The sequence below is a fragment of the Watersipora subatra genome, chromosome 10 (assembly GCF_963576615.1).
Source record: "Watersipora subatra chromosome 10, tzWatSuba1.1, whole genome shotgun sequence".
In the NCBI taxonomy this organism is placed as follows: Eukaryota; Metazoa; Bryozoa; class Gymnolaemata; order Cheilostomatida; family Watersiporidae; genus Watersipora; species Watersipora subatra.
Window position 1 is genome coordinate 7,876,819 of NC_088717.1, and position 16,493 is coordinate 7,893,311.

At 37.9% G+C, this 16,493-nt stretch overlaps 1 protein-coding gene across 1 annotated transcript; it reads left to right on the forward strand.

The window, feature by feature from the left end:
* The first annotated feature begins 14,107 nt into the window (after window positions 1-14,107).
* LOC137406718 (uncharacterized) lies at window positions 14,108-14,908 on the forward strand. The gene has a single exon (XM_068093335.1). The coding sequence runs from the start codon at window positions 14,108-14,110 to the stop codon at window positions 14,906-14,908; it is 801 nt and encodes a 266-aa protein (XP_067949436.1).
* Window positions 14,909-16,493: the final 1,585 nt, after the last annotated feature.

Here is a 16,493-nt window from a genome sequence, read left to right on the forward strand (position 1 = left end):
ACTATACAATACTCATATGCGCATAATGAAAAGTCAAAAAATTTTGCTGTTGATATTTTAGTGTCACTACATTTAAATAAGTTTTATTACACTTTGCCAACTTGATTAATCGTAATAGCAATACAATAATGCTAGCATTAGACTTAAATGTCGTTCTTTGGAGTATCCAATATCAGGTAAAAAGAAAATGTATGCATAACTATGTTAGTGATAAGCTTTGTTTTAGTGAGTCACATTAATCTATTTAAAAGTTTTTTAAATCCTAAGAGAGCAGAAAATGGTGAACTGCCATAAGCATTAAACTGTTTAGTGAGTTGAGTGGAGAGTCATATAACTTTGCATTTGTAATTAACCTGCATTATTGTCTGCTAGCAAAATCACCTAACAATCATCAGTTGTTTATCAAAGAAAGTACTCCAGATTAAGCAGATTATTTGAACTGTAACAATTTTAAATTCAGTTTATTGATTTTGTCACTTTCACACCTCATTTAATGCTCAGCACTGCAAAGTAAAATGTTAATATGTAATACTTTCTCATAAAATGTTTTTGATCCTACACCATAAGAAAGGGTGTGGTCACATACTAGGGTGAGGCATAATATGGAAAAAAAACCGTGAAAGTGTGAGCTCATCAGCCTGATTCTTATCATAAAAGACTCAAAGAGTATACAGTTACTCGCAGCACGCTCTGACTGATAACAACATGGTCTACATAGAAATAATCTACAACTGTCACAGTGTTAGGCTACTGACAGCATACTATAGGTTACTGTCAGTAGCTCAATGACTGACGGTATTGCTAGCTACTTGTAGCATATTCCAAAGCTGACAGCTTGCACAGCTACTAGCAGCATTGGACAGTCCTGACAATGACCATCATTACTAGCAGAGAGTGGCATTAGTAATGACATGGGATACCCTTAAGGTAGGGCCACACGAGACGAAATTCTCACGAAATCGGCGAAATTTGGACGAAATGATTCGTACGAATTGACATTTGGACGAATTCATCCATCGTTGGTTGCGCACGATGAACGAATCCTGAATTGGACGAAACGTCAGAAATTCCTACGAATCGTTGTTTGTTTGGTCGGTTGAAAAGGTTAGTTGAATGTTGAAGGTCGTTTTCTTTGGCGCATATCCAGAAAGATTGAAACGGAATCGGCTTCAACTTATCACCGCGTTCTGATTGGCTAGTTGAAAGTTAGTTTCGTACGAATCCGTTGTGGGGAAACTCCGTGTGGCAGGTCAGAAATTTCGTACGAATGGAATTTCCCAGATTAGTTGAAATTACACGATACGTGTGGCCCTACCTTTACAGAATGCGTAGTAACAAAGGGTTTAAAAGATCTACTAATTTTATGGAAAATGTGAATGACGTAGTGAGTTGTCTCCTCAATTGAGAAGACAACTATAAATACCTATAGATGATATACTTATACGTAGCAGCATTGGTGTATATCAATATGTTACGAGAAGTCTTAATACTCATAAATAGTCTGAAGAATGAAAGGACTCCTCTACTACACGGCAATAACTAAATCTAAACAACCTCCGACTTGATTTGAGGATAATGACCACTAGGTCTTTACTAAAACATTTCACTTTTTGTACTCTGAAGGTTTTAGCAAAGCTATTGAGATGTTAAAATATAAATAGACCAATTTCATTAGTTACGCTTATGCAAACTGGCTTTTTAAGTAAAAAAATAGCCTGAAATCTTCATAATAACAATTAGGTTTGCACCTTGAACAAGCGAATGCTGCAGCTATTCTATTTAAGTTTGTGAACTAGCAGGATAGACAAAAAATATATCAAGTTTCAACTATTGGATCTAAGGCTATGACACCAATTAGGCGAACCAAATCTTAACCTACACAAGCTGCAACTAAAATTAAAGAGAGCCGTGCAAATGACATAGACCTGATCTCACCACAAAGGTCAGCTATTGCGGGGTTGACAAGCCTAAGTTAGTTTGCGATTGCAATACTTTACCATTGTGTTAAAGTTTTACTTTTATCAAAGTTGTGCTTTTATTGCAGTCACACCTTGACATTCAAAGTTATGTTCCAGTAATTACTTCATATGGTGATATCGTTGATAGTTGGTAATGATTTTCATAAAATGAGTTCTAGTATGTCTTAAGCCGGTCCACAATTAAAAAAAAACTTAATAGTAAACATTTTAGGCAAACACCAAAATAAATTAATAATATAAAACTAGAAATTCCACTGTCATACAGCCCACGATCAAAGTGATAATGGAAAAAAGAAAGGGTACTGTTGATTGTTGAAAAAGTAGTTCTCAGCAGGAATTGACAGAGTATAGTGTAAATGAGACTTGTTTGAGATGATATAAAATAAATTTGAGGGAGCACGACTCTAAAAAGGTGTAACTAACAATTTATTTTGGAGGTAAAGTTGGGTTGAAACCAGGTATACAAGTAATTGGTTAATTGTTGATAGTACAATATCTGTTATAAGTAGGCTATACAGTATCTGTTGAATGTCGCGCAGTCTAGTCTCCTCTCTTTTGCGTTGTAAGATTTGGTCATTGATAGCTAATCGAGTGATGCGCTCCCTAGCGGAGTTGTTAACAAGTAAGTCATTGATGTTTCGAACTCGAGAGAGAGCAACAAACGATATTCCAGCGGTCATTCCGTGGTGGCCTATATCAATGACAGCTTTAGCCGTGGTAGGACCTTGACACTTGTGTATTGCCAAACCCCATGCTAGATCGAGAGGAATGCCTCGTCATAAAGGGGCATTGTAGTTCGCCCCTAGCTTGTACATAAGTTGTAAAAAATTTCGGCTAACGTTTTAAATAGTTCAATGAAACCTTCAGTGATTTGACAAAAAAAACATAGGCTGATAAACTGTGTACCACAATTTTATACCTGTAAATTGGTCTAACCCTCAAACGGTCTACGTTTATTACAGAAACCTTCGAATAAATTCGATTACAAGTAAACAAGGCCATAGACTGGTGAAATTAGTAAGGTTTTTTCGTGAAATGCGCACTGCTAAATAGTTCGACAATCTGTCGCACGGCTTTATTGGCGCTTCAATTTTCGGTCTTAACTTTTATTAAACCGAGCTTTTCAAGCATTTTGTGGCAATTTTCGTCCAAATAAATCTGTCTATTTGTGTATAATCCGATCAGATGGGTAAGTTTTAAGATAATAACGACGGTTTACAAAGACTTGGTAACATATTTAAATAGGCTTGTATGTGTTTTGTAACATTATTATACTTTAACGACTCTACAAAACGATGGTTAAATTTGTTGATGAAATTTTGATACAAGGGTTTGTCTCATCGTTGATGAATAATTTTTGGGAGTTGTGTGCACATGTGCATTTATCATAAATCTCCCAACCAATCGCTTCGCTCTGTTTGGTTGTGGGACTATGTATTTAGAAAACTAAATGCGGGATACAAAACTATGTGCAAAGAACTAAAGAGTGATGATATTCAACAAAAATGTTGTAATCGTCGGTTTGTCTTTTCTGGTGAATAAAGGTTCAGCCTTGCTGATACAGGAGATGGGATGAATGTAGATGTGATGATAGAGATATGGCGCAACTCTAACTTAGACTGCAAAACATTCAACAAATATAATTCAGTTATATATTTTTTTTGTATTTGATACTTGTTTACCGCAATTTTCAATTAGCATGTCCAGCCTCTTCACTTTCAACCATTTTAAGCTTTCATTTTATCGCTTTGTGTTCACTTTTATTTTTCCTTGAAATAACTACTAGACGATTTTTGTTCAAAAATTGATTCAAGGATGTAGCTTTGAAATTCAATGATTGGTAGCTATCTAGCTTAGTTAGCCGTCTAGCTTAGCTAGCTATCTAGCTTTGATAACTATGTAGCTTGGCTAATAAACTAGTCTATACAGAGTATGCAATGGGTTGAATACAAAATAACTTACCTGGTCTATATACCGTATTTCAAATCTCATTAGGCTTTAGCTTGAAGACACCGGCTTAGCTTTGTTCTTCTGCTAAACAAAGTTAAATCTTCTTCAATGTGCAGAATTCTAGCCTGTTAAAAGAATAAATCACTGACATGTAATGAAGAACAGTTATAGAAAAAGTTATTTCATCCAAGTGACAGTAAAAGCTGCCTATTTCATTCTAGAGCCAATTCATCATTTTTTTGACGTCATCCAGCCGTTTGCACATGCGCTCGTTCACGAAAAAGCCGCCATATTTGTAGAAAACAATGATTTTTCTTTTATTTAATAGTACTTTTTTGTGTTGTTTCGATACTATAATAAAATAATTGCAAACAAAAGCATCGTTTTCAAACATTTATTGCAAAAGCTTCGTATTTTTAACGATAAAATTGTCTATAAAGATGGCCGACAGGGATAAAATTACGTCACGAAAAAACGAAGGATAGCAAACTTCTGAACTAGTATCTAACCATTTCCTCGACCGCATTGTATAATGAGAATGCTATGCTGCGGACTATTGGCTGTTGTAAACGTGGATGGGCTTGCGATGTGATTGTGAACGTTGCTATTACAGACGATCACTAAACCATTGTGGGATGAACACCAACATACGGCGATATAGTGGAAACTAACTTTAACATGCTGGTCGGATTAAACTGCAGTAATAACGCTAGTTAGATTTCTGATGTGAGCTCGGGTTTCCGCTGACACGATTAATGTGTTCAGCATGTAATTGTTTCCTTCTTAAAAATTAAAATAGTGTAGTTGCCAGTGTTTTTAGGCAAGATCTAATACATTGATGGACTTTTATGCGATTAGTAGCAAGAAGTATAGTTAATTGTATTTAAGCTTCCTACAACTTATACTTTTAAAATTATCTGCAGACCTGAACCATGAACTAAGCAAATACAGAAGTTATGCAACTGCATTTTGATGCACCTTCATCTAACCCAGCCGCAGACTTATCACCTTACAATGGTATAAGTTAATCTAAGATGAAATAGTTGTGTTGTTAATAATTTCATGAGACTTGGATGAACAATAACTCACAGATGAGGGAAAATTGGAATTGCATACTTTGAATATCAATGAAAAAATTAAGGTTAAATCCAAGGGCAGGTGTTTGTAAGCCCAAATAAGGTCATGTGTTTGATGTCAAAAATGAGGCAGACATTTCCGATTTCACAGCAAGCGTAGATATTCTCAGGTTTACAGAAAATCTAAGTATTATATACGGCAAAAGATGGAAGTTGTTCTCAGACCTAAAGGATGGACAGGCATTAGTACGAGCACAAGGCAACATATATTCTCAAGTCCAAATGAGGGCTGGATATTTGTAAGGAAAAACGAGAATAGTTCTTAAATCCATAAAAAAGGCAGGTGTTCTTAAGGATAAGCAGAGAGCTGATGTTCTTATGCCTAAGAAAGAAGCAGTTTGCGTAAGCTCATAAGAGGGGCATGTGGTTGCAAGTCTAAAAAGGGTAGGTGTTTAGCAACTGAAGCAATTCTCATCCCCAGGTATTGTAAGCCCATAAATGGTAATGTTCTTCAGACCAGAAAGAGATCAGGTGTTCTTAAGGTCCATGAAGGAGCAGTTGTTTTTTAAAAGAGGAGCAAGCAGGAGTGCATATGCCCAAAAAAAGGCAGATGTTCGTATGACCACAAGGGGGTGAGTTTTCCCAAATCCACAAAAACGTAGACTTATAGGTAGACAAAAAGGGGTCAGTATTAAAAAACCCATGAAAGAATTATAGCAATATATAACTTTTATGCACTACCCATTTACAAGGTGCTACGTCATGCTCATGAGTATACTTGTTTACTCCTTTCTAGATGTATACTTTTTGTATGTACATACTATTTAACATAGTTCCAGCAATATCATGTCAAGGTGTGATCGTGGGTAAAATATAGGATGTTTTAGTTTGAGTAGTCAAACCTTATTAAACAAAGTTAATGTACCTTAATATTTGCTTTGCATGTGAAAACCGGCATCTACGTTGCGTTATGATTACGCCGACTTTTGTTTAATTTGTTCCTTAGACAAAAACCAATGATGAATATTTCAAGTCATTTTATTTAGTAGTGAAAGATGCATTATAAACCCCAGTAAAATAAAATATAAAACCTCATTTGTAAAATTAATTAATGACAATAATAATTAATTGATAAAATAATGATCTGTAAAAAGTGGTGTTTATTGTTACTTCACCGCAGATACCCCGTAAACCGAAGTGTACACTCAATATTAAGATTGAGCAAGGTGTGCTAAAGCCATTTGTTTTGTTGTTGCCCTACTGACCCTCTGTAGTTTTGCTTTGAGTCTGGCGTCACCACACTTCCTGGGGGTTGGGTGTGCTGCACTGATTGCCTGACACCTGCCCGGCCAATCATGATGGGTTTGGGTAACAAGCAACTTGGGTGGTATTTTTATGACAGTTGAACTTAGCAAGCCAAACAAACAGATAGCATACAAGTTACTGATACATGGAATCAAATCTAAATGGGATTATCAGAGAACAGGTTAGCTTCTCTTTTATACATTATTGTTTTGCACATTATAAATATTACGCTATTGCTAATTAGTAATTTGATATATAATTTCAAGTTTATCATGCCATATCCATATTATATTTTGTACTATCCTGTATTTTTAACGTTACAGGTTTCAGTTTTAAGAAATAAAGAACCAAATCAGTGAAATCAATCCTCACACGTAATCCCACTAAAAGAAGTTTTTGAGTTTGACGAAAACTCTACAGTGAAACCTCGCCCTCCACACACCGAAGAGTAGTGATATGAAGAAACAGCTGCTCTGCTAGCAGGCCTGAAAAGCTAAACACGAGATAAACCAACTGTCTAACCAGCCACAGTGTATAGGAAAAATACACAAGATGGCAAGGCCAAGCATGGTGTCACACACAAAGGCAATTTTTTTTCTGCCTTTTGCAACCATAATTTCCAGTTAATTAGCGAGTAAACATGTTCAGACATGTGGAAACACAAAAGTTTTCACAATGAAATCTTTTCTCATGAAGATATTGGGCCTGCAAGTAGGTTTTTACTGTAAGGTGTGTGACGCGCGGGACAACTGATCATATCCTCTCAAACTTTGCAATTCATTCTGAAATAAATTTTGCTTCCATTTTATAATCAATACAAGGGTGGATTTTCTAGCTCAGGTGTTTTTTCTAAGCAAATGCAAATTTTTCCTTATAATTCAGGTGAGCAAAAATAAGTTTGTCCACGCGTCACAATTTTAGTGCATTTAGTTGCAGCCTGTTCTTCCTAAGCTATCTGAGATGAAAAGTTCTTATCTAAAATTCGATTTTGGGCTGCTATAGCTTAGCCAAACTCGCCAATTTGCTGAAAATACTGCAAGTTTCTGTTTTATAGGTACATGGAAGTATTTGTGACGCGCGGGACATTTTTAATAATATGGTGATGTCTGTCTTTGTTTGGGAGTGCTCTTTGGTACCCTGGCATGTGAAAATAATGCTAAATATTCCAAGTCTAAAAGCCAGTTTCTTTGAGAAAAATAATGAATTAGAATTATTTTACGATGTTTTGTAACTCAGAATCTGGAGCTTGTCAATATTAGCCTACTCTTCTGATACACACAAAAACATGTGTGCAAATCATGAGGTAATCTTTGAACCAAATGTGTATTTTTAAAGTACGGTCACAAAAATTCTCTTTCACCAACGCATTGAATTTTCAGTCAGTAAAGAAAGTATGTTTCCCTTCTAGATACGGTATGACTTTTTTCTGAACTGGTATGTATTCTAATGACGGCCAAACTGCTGTTAATATCATGTCACTCTTCCTGTCCACAAGCGACGAAAGCTTCGGAAACACCTGCTTAACTACACATTGAATGACATCGTTGAGATTTTCAGTAAGGAATATCTAGATGTCAAGGTGAGCCCTAGTAAATTTAAAAAGTTGGGCCCAGTAAATTGCAAACCAGTTTCTAGACATGATCAAATTGTCTGTGCTTGCAAATACTGCGAAAATGCAGAATTAGCTCTACTGGGACCGCGGCAGGCCAGTGTCTGTTCTTTGGAAATTCCTACTACTGTTCATGAGCTACTGAAAAGAACTGTGTGTAACATGGAAAATGAATCATGTGTAAAGAGGGAATGTGACTCTTGTGGCGCCGATCCAATCGATAATTTGGTTGTTAGCGCTAAAGAACATGTGAATTTCTATCAGTGGAGAGATGGTGAAAACGGCTTCCTTAACAGGCTCAAAGATCTGATGCCATCGTCTGACTTGCTTGTGCTGCTGAAATACCAACAGACATCACTTTACCTTCATATGTACACTTCCAACCGTCAACACAAATCAATCAGTTACCTCAAACAGAATTTGAAAAATGGGGAAGTGATCATTCACAAAGATTTCAGTGAGAACTTTAACTGTAAGCAAGCAACAGAAATCCAAAGCACCTACTACACCACAATAGGGGTGACAGTATTCACTGTCATGACTTATTATAAGCTGATGGAGTCCTAGCCCACAAATGCTGTGCAATAGCTAATGATAGCCTAGAACACACTAAGGATGCTGTTTACACGTTTAATAGAGAACTTGTGAAATTTCTGAAAGCAGAAACTAATAACTGGCAACATATTCATTATATAAGTGATGGATCCGCTTCGCAAATCAAAAATCGGTTCACAGTTCAAAACTTGATTGGCCATAAGGAAGAAATGGGAATGCCAGCTGACTGGAGTTTTTTGAGACATCGCATGGCAAAGGTAGAGTAGATGGTGTTGGGGAAAGCATCAAACAACAGGTTCTAATAGCAGTATATCGAGGATGGTATGTCGTAAACTCAGCAAAGTAATTTGCAGAAGCTGCAACAATAATAACTTCAAATCAGTGAAACCAATGATGATTTTATATATCTCAGAAAATATGATCACTAAAGCAGCAAGGATCTGCAAAGAACGCTGGTCCACTGCACCTCCAATTCATGGCATTCGATCTTGCCATCACATCAAAAGGTGACCACAGGAGATACTTCACAAACATTGACTCAGTTCTTACCACAAACGCTGGTCGCAGTGGCCTATGCCTCCGAAGTCAGCATTGGAGAATTTCTCACAGGGGAAGCTAATGAAGGTAGCTACACTAGAAAGTGCATACACCGTGCACGTAAGCAGCAAGCAGTTCACGTGGCCAAACTTCGACGACATAAGAACCACCCACAGGAATTTTTTTCTTGAAGTATTTCCAGTTATTGTTCAAACATCAACTACCAGGTCACTGAGACACTTTGTACTAGAAAATGAGGCAATCATAACGGCAGAATATGTTTTTAAGAAAAAATAGTTTACTGCATGAAAGTCTGACAATCTTCAAGTTATATGTGTTTTATATTTAAATAAAATAAATACAATATACAGTCAAACATGGATAACTCGTCCACGGATAGCTCGAACACATGGTTAATTCGAACATTTCCTTTGGTCCGTTCCCACGTAATGATAAATTGCTATAGATAACTCGAACTCAACAGTGTTAATTCGAACTGTTTTTTTGCCCAACGGCTACCGAAACGGTTGTTATCGCTTTAGAAAATCACTTTATTCAAAGCCATAGAGGCAAACTTCATCTTTTCGTAATTCATAAGCGTCGTTATTACCACCATCGGCCAAATATTTTTGTCAACGACTTTTCTAAAGGTTCGGTGAAATTTGATTTATACTGTTATACGATGAATAGCACGGGCTAGCCGGGTCACGCGCGCAAGGATTTTCGCCACGCACATACAAAACAAAAATCGCATGTTGTTTTTGTTTTGTATGTGCGCGGCGAAAATCCTTGAGTGCGTGACCCGGCTAGCCCGTGATGAATAGTTTTCCGACGTTGATTCCGTGTTGAATCAACGTCGGAATGTTGAATGTTTAAAACATCTTAAAAATTGTTGTAATTAAACTTTAACGTTGTCTGAGCTACAAAAAACTATTCATCGTTTGACCTAAACACAGAATACGTGTGTACATTCAATAAGTATCTATTAAAAAAACGTGAGTGATATAGAATGTACCGTAAAACCTCGTAAAACTTCTAATTGAACTGCCTCGGAGTGTTGCTCTTAACGAATCCCAGGTAAAGTAAGATAATCTTTGCATAAACTTCAAGAAAAAACGGCAAAATTGATCGTGGGTAAAACCCCAAAAGAAAAAAATGTCTTTTCTTTTGAGCATTTCAACAACGATCAAGTTTTGCCAATGTCAATCTGAAAAACGTCCTGGCAATAATATCACCTCAAACAACAAACCAATCTCAAGTGATAGAAAAATCTCTATACTTTTTCATAAAAACGTTTTAAACTTTACATTAGAAACATTTAATTTGAAACAAGCCATTTGTGCTTTTGATTTATATTATAGTTTGTATATGTACATGTATCTACTAATAAATAAGTAAATATATGGACTTGTGACAGTGCTCTGATAACTTGAACGCTCTGATAATTCGAACACTTTTGCTCGGTCCCTTGAAGTTCGAGTTATCCATGTTTGACTGTATATAGCAATTTTAAACTATTGGTTGGTTTAGCACGAGTATATTCAATGTTACAACTGCAACTCATAAAAATTTGTGGTATGACAACTACAAAACATAGAAAAATGCTAAATTTTTTATAATGTTATTTTTGTCCCGCGCGGCACAGTCCCGCGCGTCACAGTCCCGCGCGTCACAGGTGGTAGTCTTCTTTCAAACCTTACAGAATCATTAAACTTTGGCCTGGAAAGAAAATGGTATGTATTCCTAATAGAAGGGCAATAGAGTTTTGATCCCGTCAAATAATAATGTTATGAGTCCAATATTTCAGAAGATTTGTCCAATTGATCAAAGAATAGTTTTTCATGCCAAATTATGGTCCCGCGCGTCACACCACCTTTAATGGTTCATAATTTGTTAATGCACTGCATGACAAAGATGAAATCTCATTCAGTGATAGTCGATGTCAATTGTTTTCTAAAACAGTATGAATGACACCAGAATTTCGCGTTTGAGCTGAGAAGTATGCGAGGAAGCGTTTAAATGTCCCGCGTGTCACAACCCTGCCAAAAATGGCCTTACTCAAGAGCTAAACACAAAATAAACCAACTGTCGAACCAGCCACAGTGTATAGGAAAAATACACAAGAGCTAAACAAAAGTTCAACAAACCGGAATGTAAAAGAAAGGACACAGTTAAGCTAAGCAAAGTCAATCTGCCAGTGTACAAACATACACAAGAGCAGCAAACCAGAGACTCTCAAGATAGTCAGCCACCCGCAGTGTGCAACGAAACGACACAAGAGCCAAACAAACAGTAATCAGCCACAGTGTATGAAAAATCTACACAAGAGCTAAACAGCTGCAGCGAATAAGATAAATTGTAAATAACACCAAAAACTTTCGAGATAGTCAACCAGCCATAGTGTATAAATAAAGAGCCTACACAAGAGCTAAAAAAACAATTGCGGGGAGTAACAACAAACTGTATCCAGTACAACTATTCCAAAGCAAACCGATAAACTGTAAACAGCAATACCAGCGCAATACCAGCTATAATACCTCTAAAAGTGACAATTTTCTACCAGGTGAAATAGGAAAGGTAAACAGCCCACCTCAAAGACTGGTAAGATCTGACTAAACCACACAATCTAATAATAGCAACGTGATAGGCCTACGTAACAAGATATACTAGATTCAACCGGCAGTAAGTGAATGACACTAATTAGTTGTACAACATTGACAATACTTGATTAAGAAATCAGTCAACTTATTAGATCAAGTAATTAACTTGAATCTTGAATTATTGGAAATTTTTCATTTTGAATTTATTGGAGATTTTTCATTGAGAATTGTAAACCATCTAGGACAAGGACTTAGAGAATTTGGAGATTTTCTTGGACACCTGAAAAGTACAATGACCTCAATCAAGACACTCCGAGTACTCAATGACTACCTGGAAAACGAAAAAATGGTCGAGAAGCTACCTGAATGGCTAAAACTGAAATGGATACTCATTGTAGCTAAGGCCGAGTTCACCAAGGGACAACATCCTGACTTTCAAAAGTTTACGCAATTTGTCAACGAAGAAGCACACATAATGACATTGCCAATATCCCAATCACTGTAAAGCCACGCCAACAAACCTAGAGAGAGAACGAGCTCGAACACGTCAAGCTCCCGATCATCCGCAACTCAAGTTAAAGGAGCGCAACAACGAGACAGAACTACAGCACACCCGAGAGCAATTAAAAGCTTTGTTACCACAGCTGAAAACAAAAATGGATGTATTTATTGCAGATTCACAAACCACAGCAGCTCAGATTGCTATCGATTGCAAAAAAGGACAAAACCTGAAAAGGAAGAATTCATTCGCAAGAATGGGTTATGTTTCAAATGTCTGGAGTCTGGACACAGATTCAGGGATTGTGATAAAAGGCTAAAATGTCTCAAGTGCAAAAAGTGATACGCAACGGCCAACCACGAAAATAATTGGAGCGACAATCACTACCAAGAAAGAAGACCCTCAAGCAACAATCAGAACAAGCTTGAAAGCATGACTAATACACCACCCAAAAGACCTGAAGAGCAGGAGACTTTGAAAACTCACAGCACAAGCAAGACACTAAACTGCCAAGCTACTGGATTGAAAAGCAGCTTAATAAGCATGGCTGTGCCAGTTTACATCTCAGTTGGTACAGGCAGAGATACTCGTTTATGCTCTCCTCAACAACATGTCGGATGCATGTTACATGTCAAAGGACATTCTTAAAATGGTAGGAGCTAAGGCTAGAGAGACAGAAAGGAACGTGACTATCCACACCATCAACGGACCCATCACAGAAAACAGAGCGGTACGACGACGTAATATTATGCGAGTATTCAATGAACAGCTACACATACATCAGTGCTTAAAAGCGTGATGGAATATATTGCAATAAAGATTTAACTACCGACAAATGAGAAGGCCAAAAAACTCATTCACCTAAAAGACATTGCCAATCAGATACCCTCATTTCTGGATATCCCAGTTGGGCTTCTAATAGGGATGGACTCTACCGAAGTGATTTAACCACTTGAAACCAGACCAGCAACAAGTTGCAAGACAGGAAAAGCCTATGGTGTGAAGACACTGTTTGGATGGACCATGTGCAGTGGGTACATAAAATCAACGGAGAAGACCAAAGGCAGAGCCGCCTATAAAGCAAATATATCCAAAGAAATACAGCTACTCTGTATATTAGAACGGGACTTTCAAGAAACTAATGAAGAATCGTACATCTCACAAGACGACATGCAATTCATAAAACACTCGAGTCCTCAACCACCCAAAACAAAGCTGGCAATTACGTGATGCCACTGCCATTCAAATCAGAACTGCCCAAATTGCCTAACAATAGAAAGCAAGTACTGAGTTGCTTGGAAATCCTACTCCGGAAGTTGTCGACCAACTCAAAATATCAAGCAGAGTATGCGACATTCATAGACAATCTAAAAGAGACTGGGCATGCCTAAGAAGCACCGCCCACAACGGCAAACGGACAGATGTGGTACATACCCCATTTTGGGGTTAGACACAAACAAGCAAAAATTACGAGTGGTGTTCGATGCCAGTGCCAAGTTTGGCGGAGTTTCACTATATGACATGCTCCTATCTGGGCCAGACTACATGAATTCTCTACTCAGAATCCTCCTCAGATTTCGGAGAGAACCCATAGCAGTAACGTGTGACATCCAACAGATGTTAGCTGGTAATGTGATTACTGCAGAAATTCATCACTTTATTGATGCCAGCTTGACTGGGTATAGAGCTTGCTCCTACATCAGGCAAATGAGGGATGGCGGCACAATCAGCTGCGATTTGATTTTAGCCAAATCTCGAGTAGCCCCTCAAAAAAAGTACAACAATTCCTAGGCTTGAGCTGCAAGCAGCAGTGCTAGCTACAAGGCTGGCAAACACCCTGCGCAAGACATTAAGGATGAAAATCGACAAAGAGATTTTCTGGACGAACTCTAAAGTCGTTCTAGGCTACATTTACAACAACATGAGGAAGTTCCACCTGTATGTCGCTAACAGAGTGAGTGAGATCAGGAGGTCAACTGAACCTCCACAATGGAACTATGTTCCCACACAAGAATCCAGCGAATCTAGCATCTCGCGGAACATCTGCGAAAGAGATTATGGATGATGAAAGGTGGTTCAAGGGACCACATTTTCTTAGCAAGTCTAACATACCAGACTTCATCCAAGGAAATCAAGTAGAAAAAGTGATTGACGAGATGGACCCAGAAGTACGAGCCAAGGTACTAGCCACGATGGCAACAACTAACAGTAGTAGTGTCGTCGAGATATTCAAACGATACAGCAGTTGGGAGAAATTGGTGAGTAGTATAGCAATATTGAAGAGCTGTGGTAAACAAAAAAAACTGAAACTCAAAGAATTGAGCATCAGCGATTTGGAGAAAACTGAAGAATTCATAATAGCAGCTGTGCAAACAGTCCATTACCCTCTGAAGGAGGAGGCGTCTTTACGAAAACTCAACCCAAAGATTGACAACACAGGTATAGTACGTGTTGGTGGGAGAGCCTCAGCTTCTACAGCATTTACCTACCAACAAAAACATTCAATCATCATTCCCAAACGTTCCCATCTAGCGTACATGCTGACAAAACACTGTTATGAGCAAATATCTCATCTTGGACGCAGAAGCACCCTAGCTGCAATTCGGGATGCTGGAATATGCTGGATCGTAAATGAACCCAGACAAGTCAAGAGCTTACTAGCCAGTTGTGTCAGCTGTGCTCGACTGAGAAAACAGCCTGAAACCCAACATATGGGCGAGCTCTCCAAAGAAAGGCTGGAACCTACACCACCATTCACAAAACATAGCAATGGATGTCTTCGGACCCTACTATGTTAAAGACAGACGTACTGAACTCAAAAGGTGGGGACTCCAAATAATATGCATCTATTCAAGAGCCATACACGTAGAGATTTTAGAGGATATGAGCTCAGACTCGATTATACAAGCGTTGAGATGCTTCAAGGCGCTAAGAGGACCAATGCAGGTGATCCATTACGACAACGGAACAAATTTTGTTGGAGCAAATAATGAAATGGAAATGGAGTTGAAAACAGCCGGCGTGGAAATGAGGCATTATCTACTGGAGAATCGCATCCATTTCAAATTCGACACACCAAGCGCAAGCCACCAAGGTGTTGCAGAGAGAATGATCCACTCGATAAGAGCAGTATTAAACTCCATGGCCATGAAATTGAAGAACAGACTGGACACCAAAACGCTGAGAACCTTCTTCTACGAAACCGGAAATATTATCAATAACCGCCCTTGGACAACAACCTTAACTGACAACCCCGAAGGCAATGCAATAACACCAAATCATATCTTAACCATGAAAAACAAGCTACTGCTAGCACCCCCTCCTAGACACTTCTCAGACGATGATCTGTACAGTTCTAATCGATGGAAAGCAGCTCAACTAGCAGCAGAAGATTTCTGGAAGGCGTAGAGAACCGAGTATTTACAAAGCATTACAATCAGACAGAAGTGGAGAAATGCCAAGGAGCATGTCAAAGACGGAGATGTAGTATTGATCAAAGACGAGAATGCCACAAGAAATGACTGGAAAATAGAAAGAGTGACAGAAGTGGCCCCAGGAGTGGATGGCCTAGTTCAAAACATTACAATAACTTTGGGAAACCGATTTCTGGACAAAAGGGATTATCAATGGAACCACCTAGTTTTAAAACGACCTATACAAAAGGTTGTTGTACTATTGTGTGAATAATCATATTAACCTTCTACCTCATTACTACTATGTTCAGTTTTGTATATCGAAAAAAAAAACAAATAAACGTTTACTCATTAAATTTCTCATCGAAATTTAGGTGGGAGTATTAAGATTGAGCAAGGTGTGCTAGAGCCATTTGTTTTGTTGTTGCCCTACTGGCCCTCTGTAGTTTTGCGGTGAGTCTGAGGTCACCGCACTTCCTGGGGGTTGGGTGTGCTGCACTGATTGCCTGACGCCTGCCCGGCCAATCACGATGGATTTGGGTAACAAGCAACTTGTTACTCAAACAACTTGGGTGGTATTTTAAACAACTTGGGTGGTATTTTTATGACAAACAGTTGAACTTAGCAAGCCAAACAAACAGATAGCATACAAGATACAGATACACGGAATCAAATCTAAATGGGATTATCAGAGAACAGGTTAGCTTCTCTTTTATACATTATTATTGTTTTGCACATTATAAATATTACACTATTGCTAATTAGTAATTGATAGATAATTTCAAGTTTATCATGCCATATCCATATGATATCCTGTACTATCCTGTATTTTTAACCTTACAGGTTTCACGGTTTTAAGAAATAAAGAACAAAATCAGTGAAATCAATCCTCACACGTAATCCCACTAAAAGAAGTTTTTGAGTTTGACGAAAACTCTACACTCAACAAAGCATAGATTGAACCGCAGAA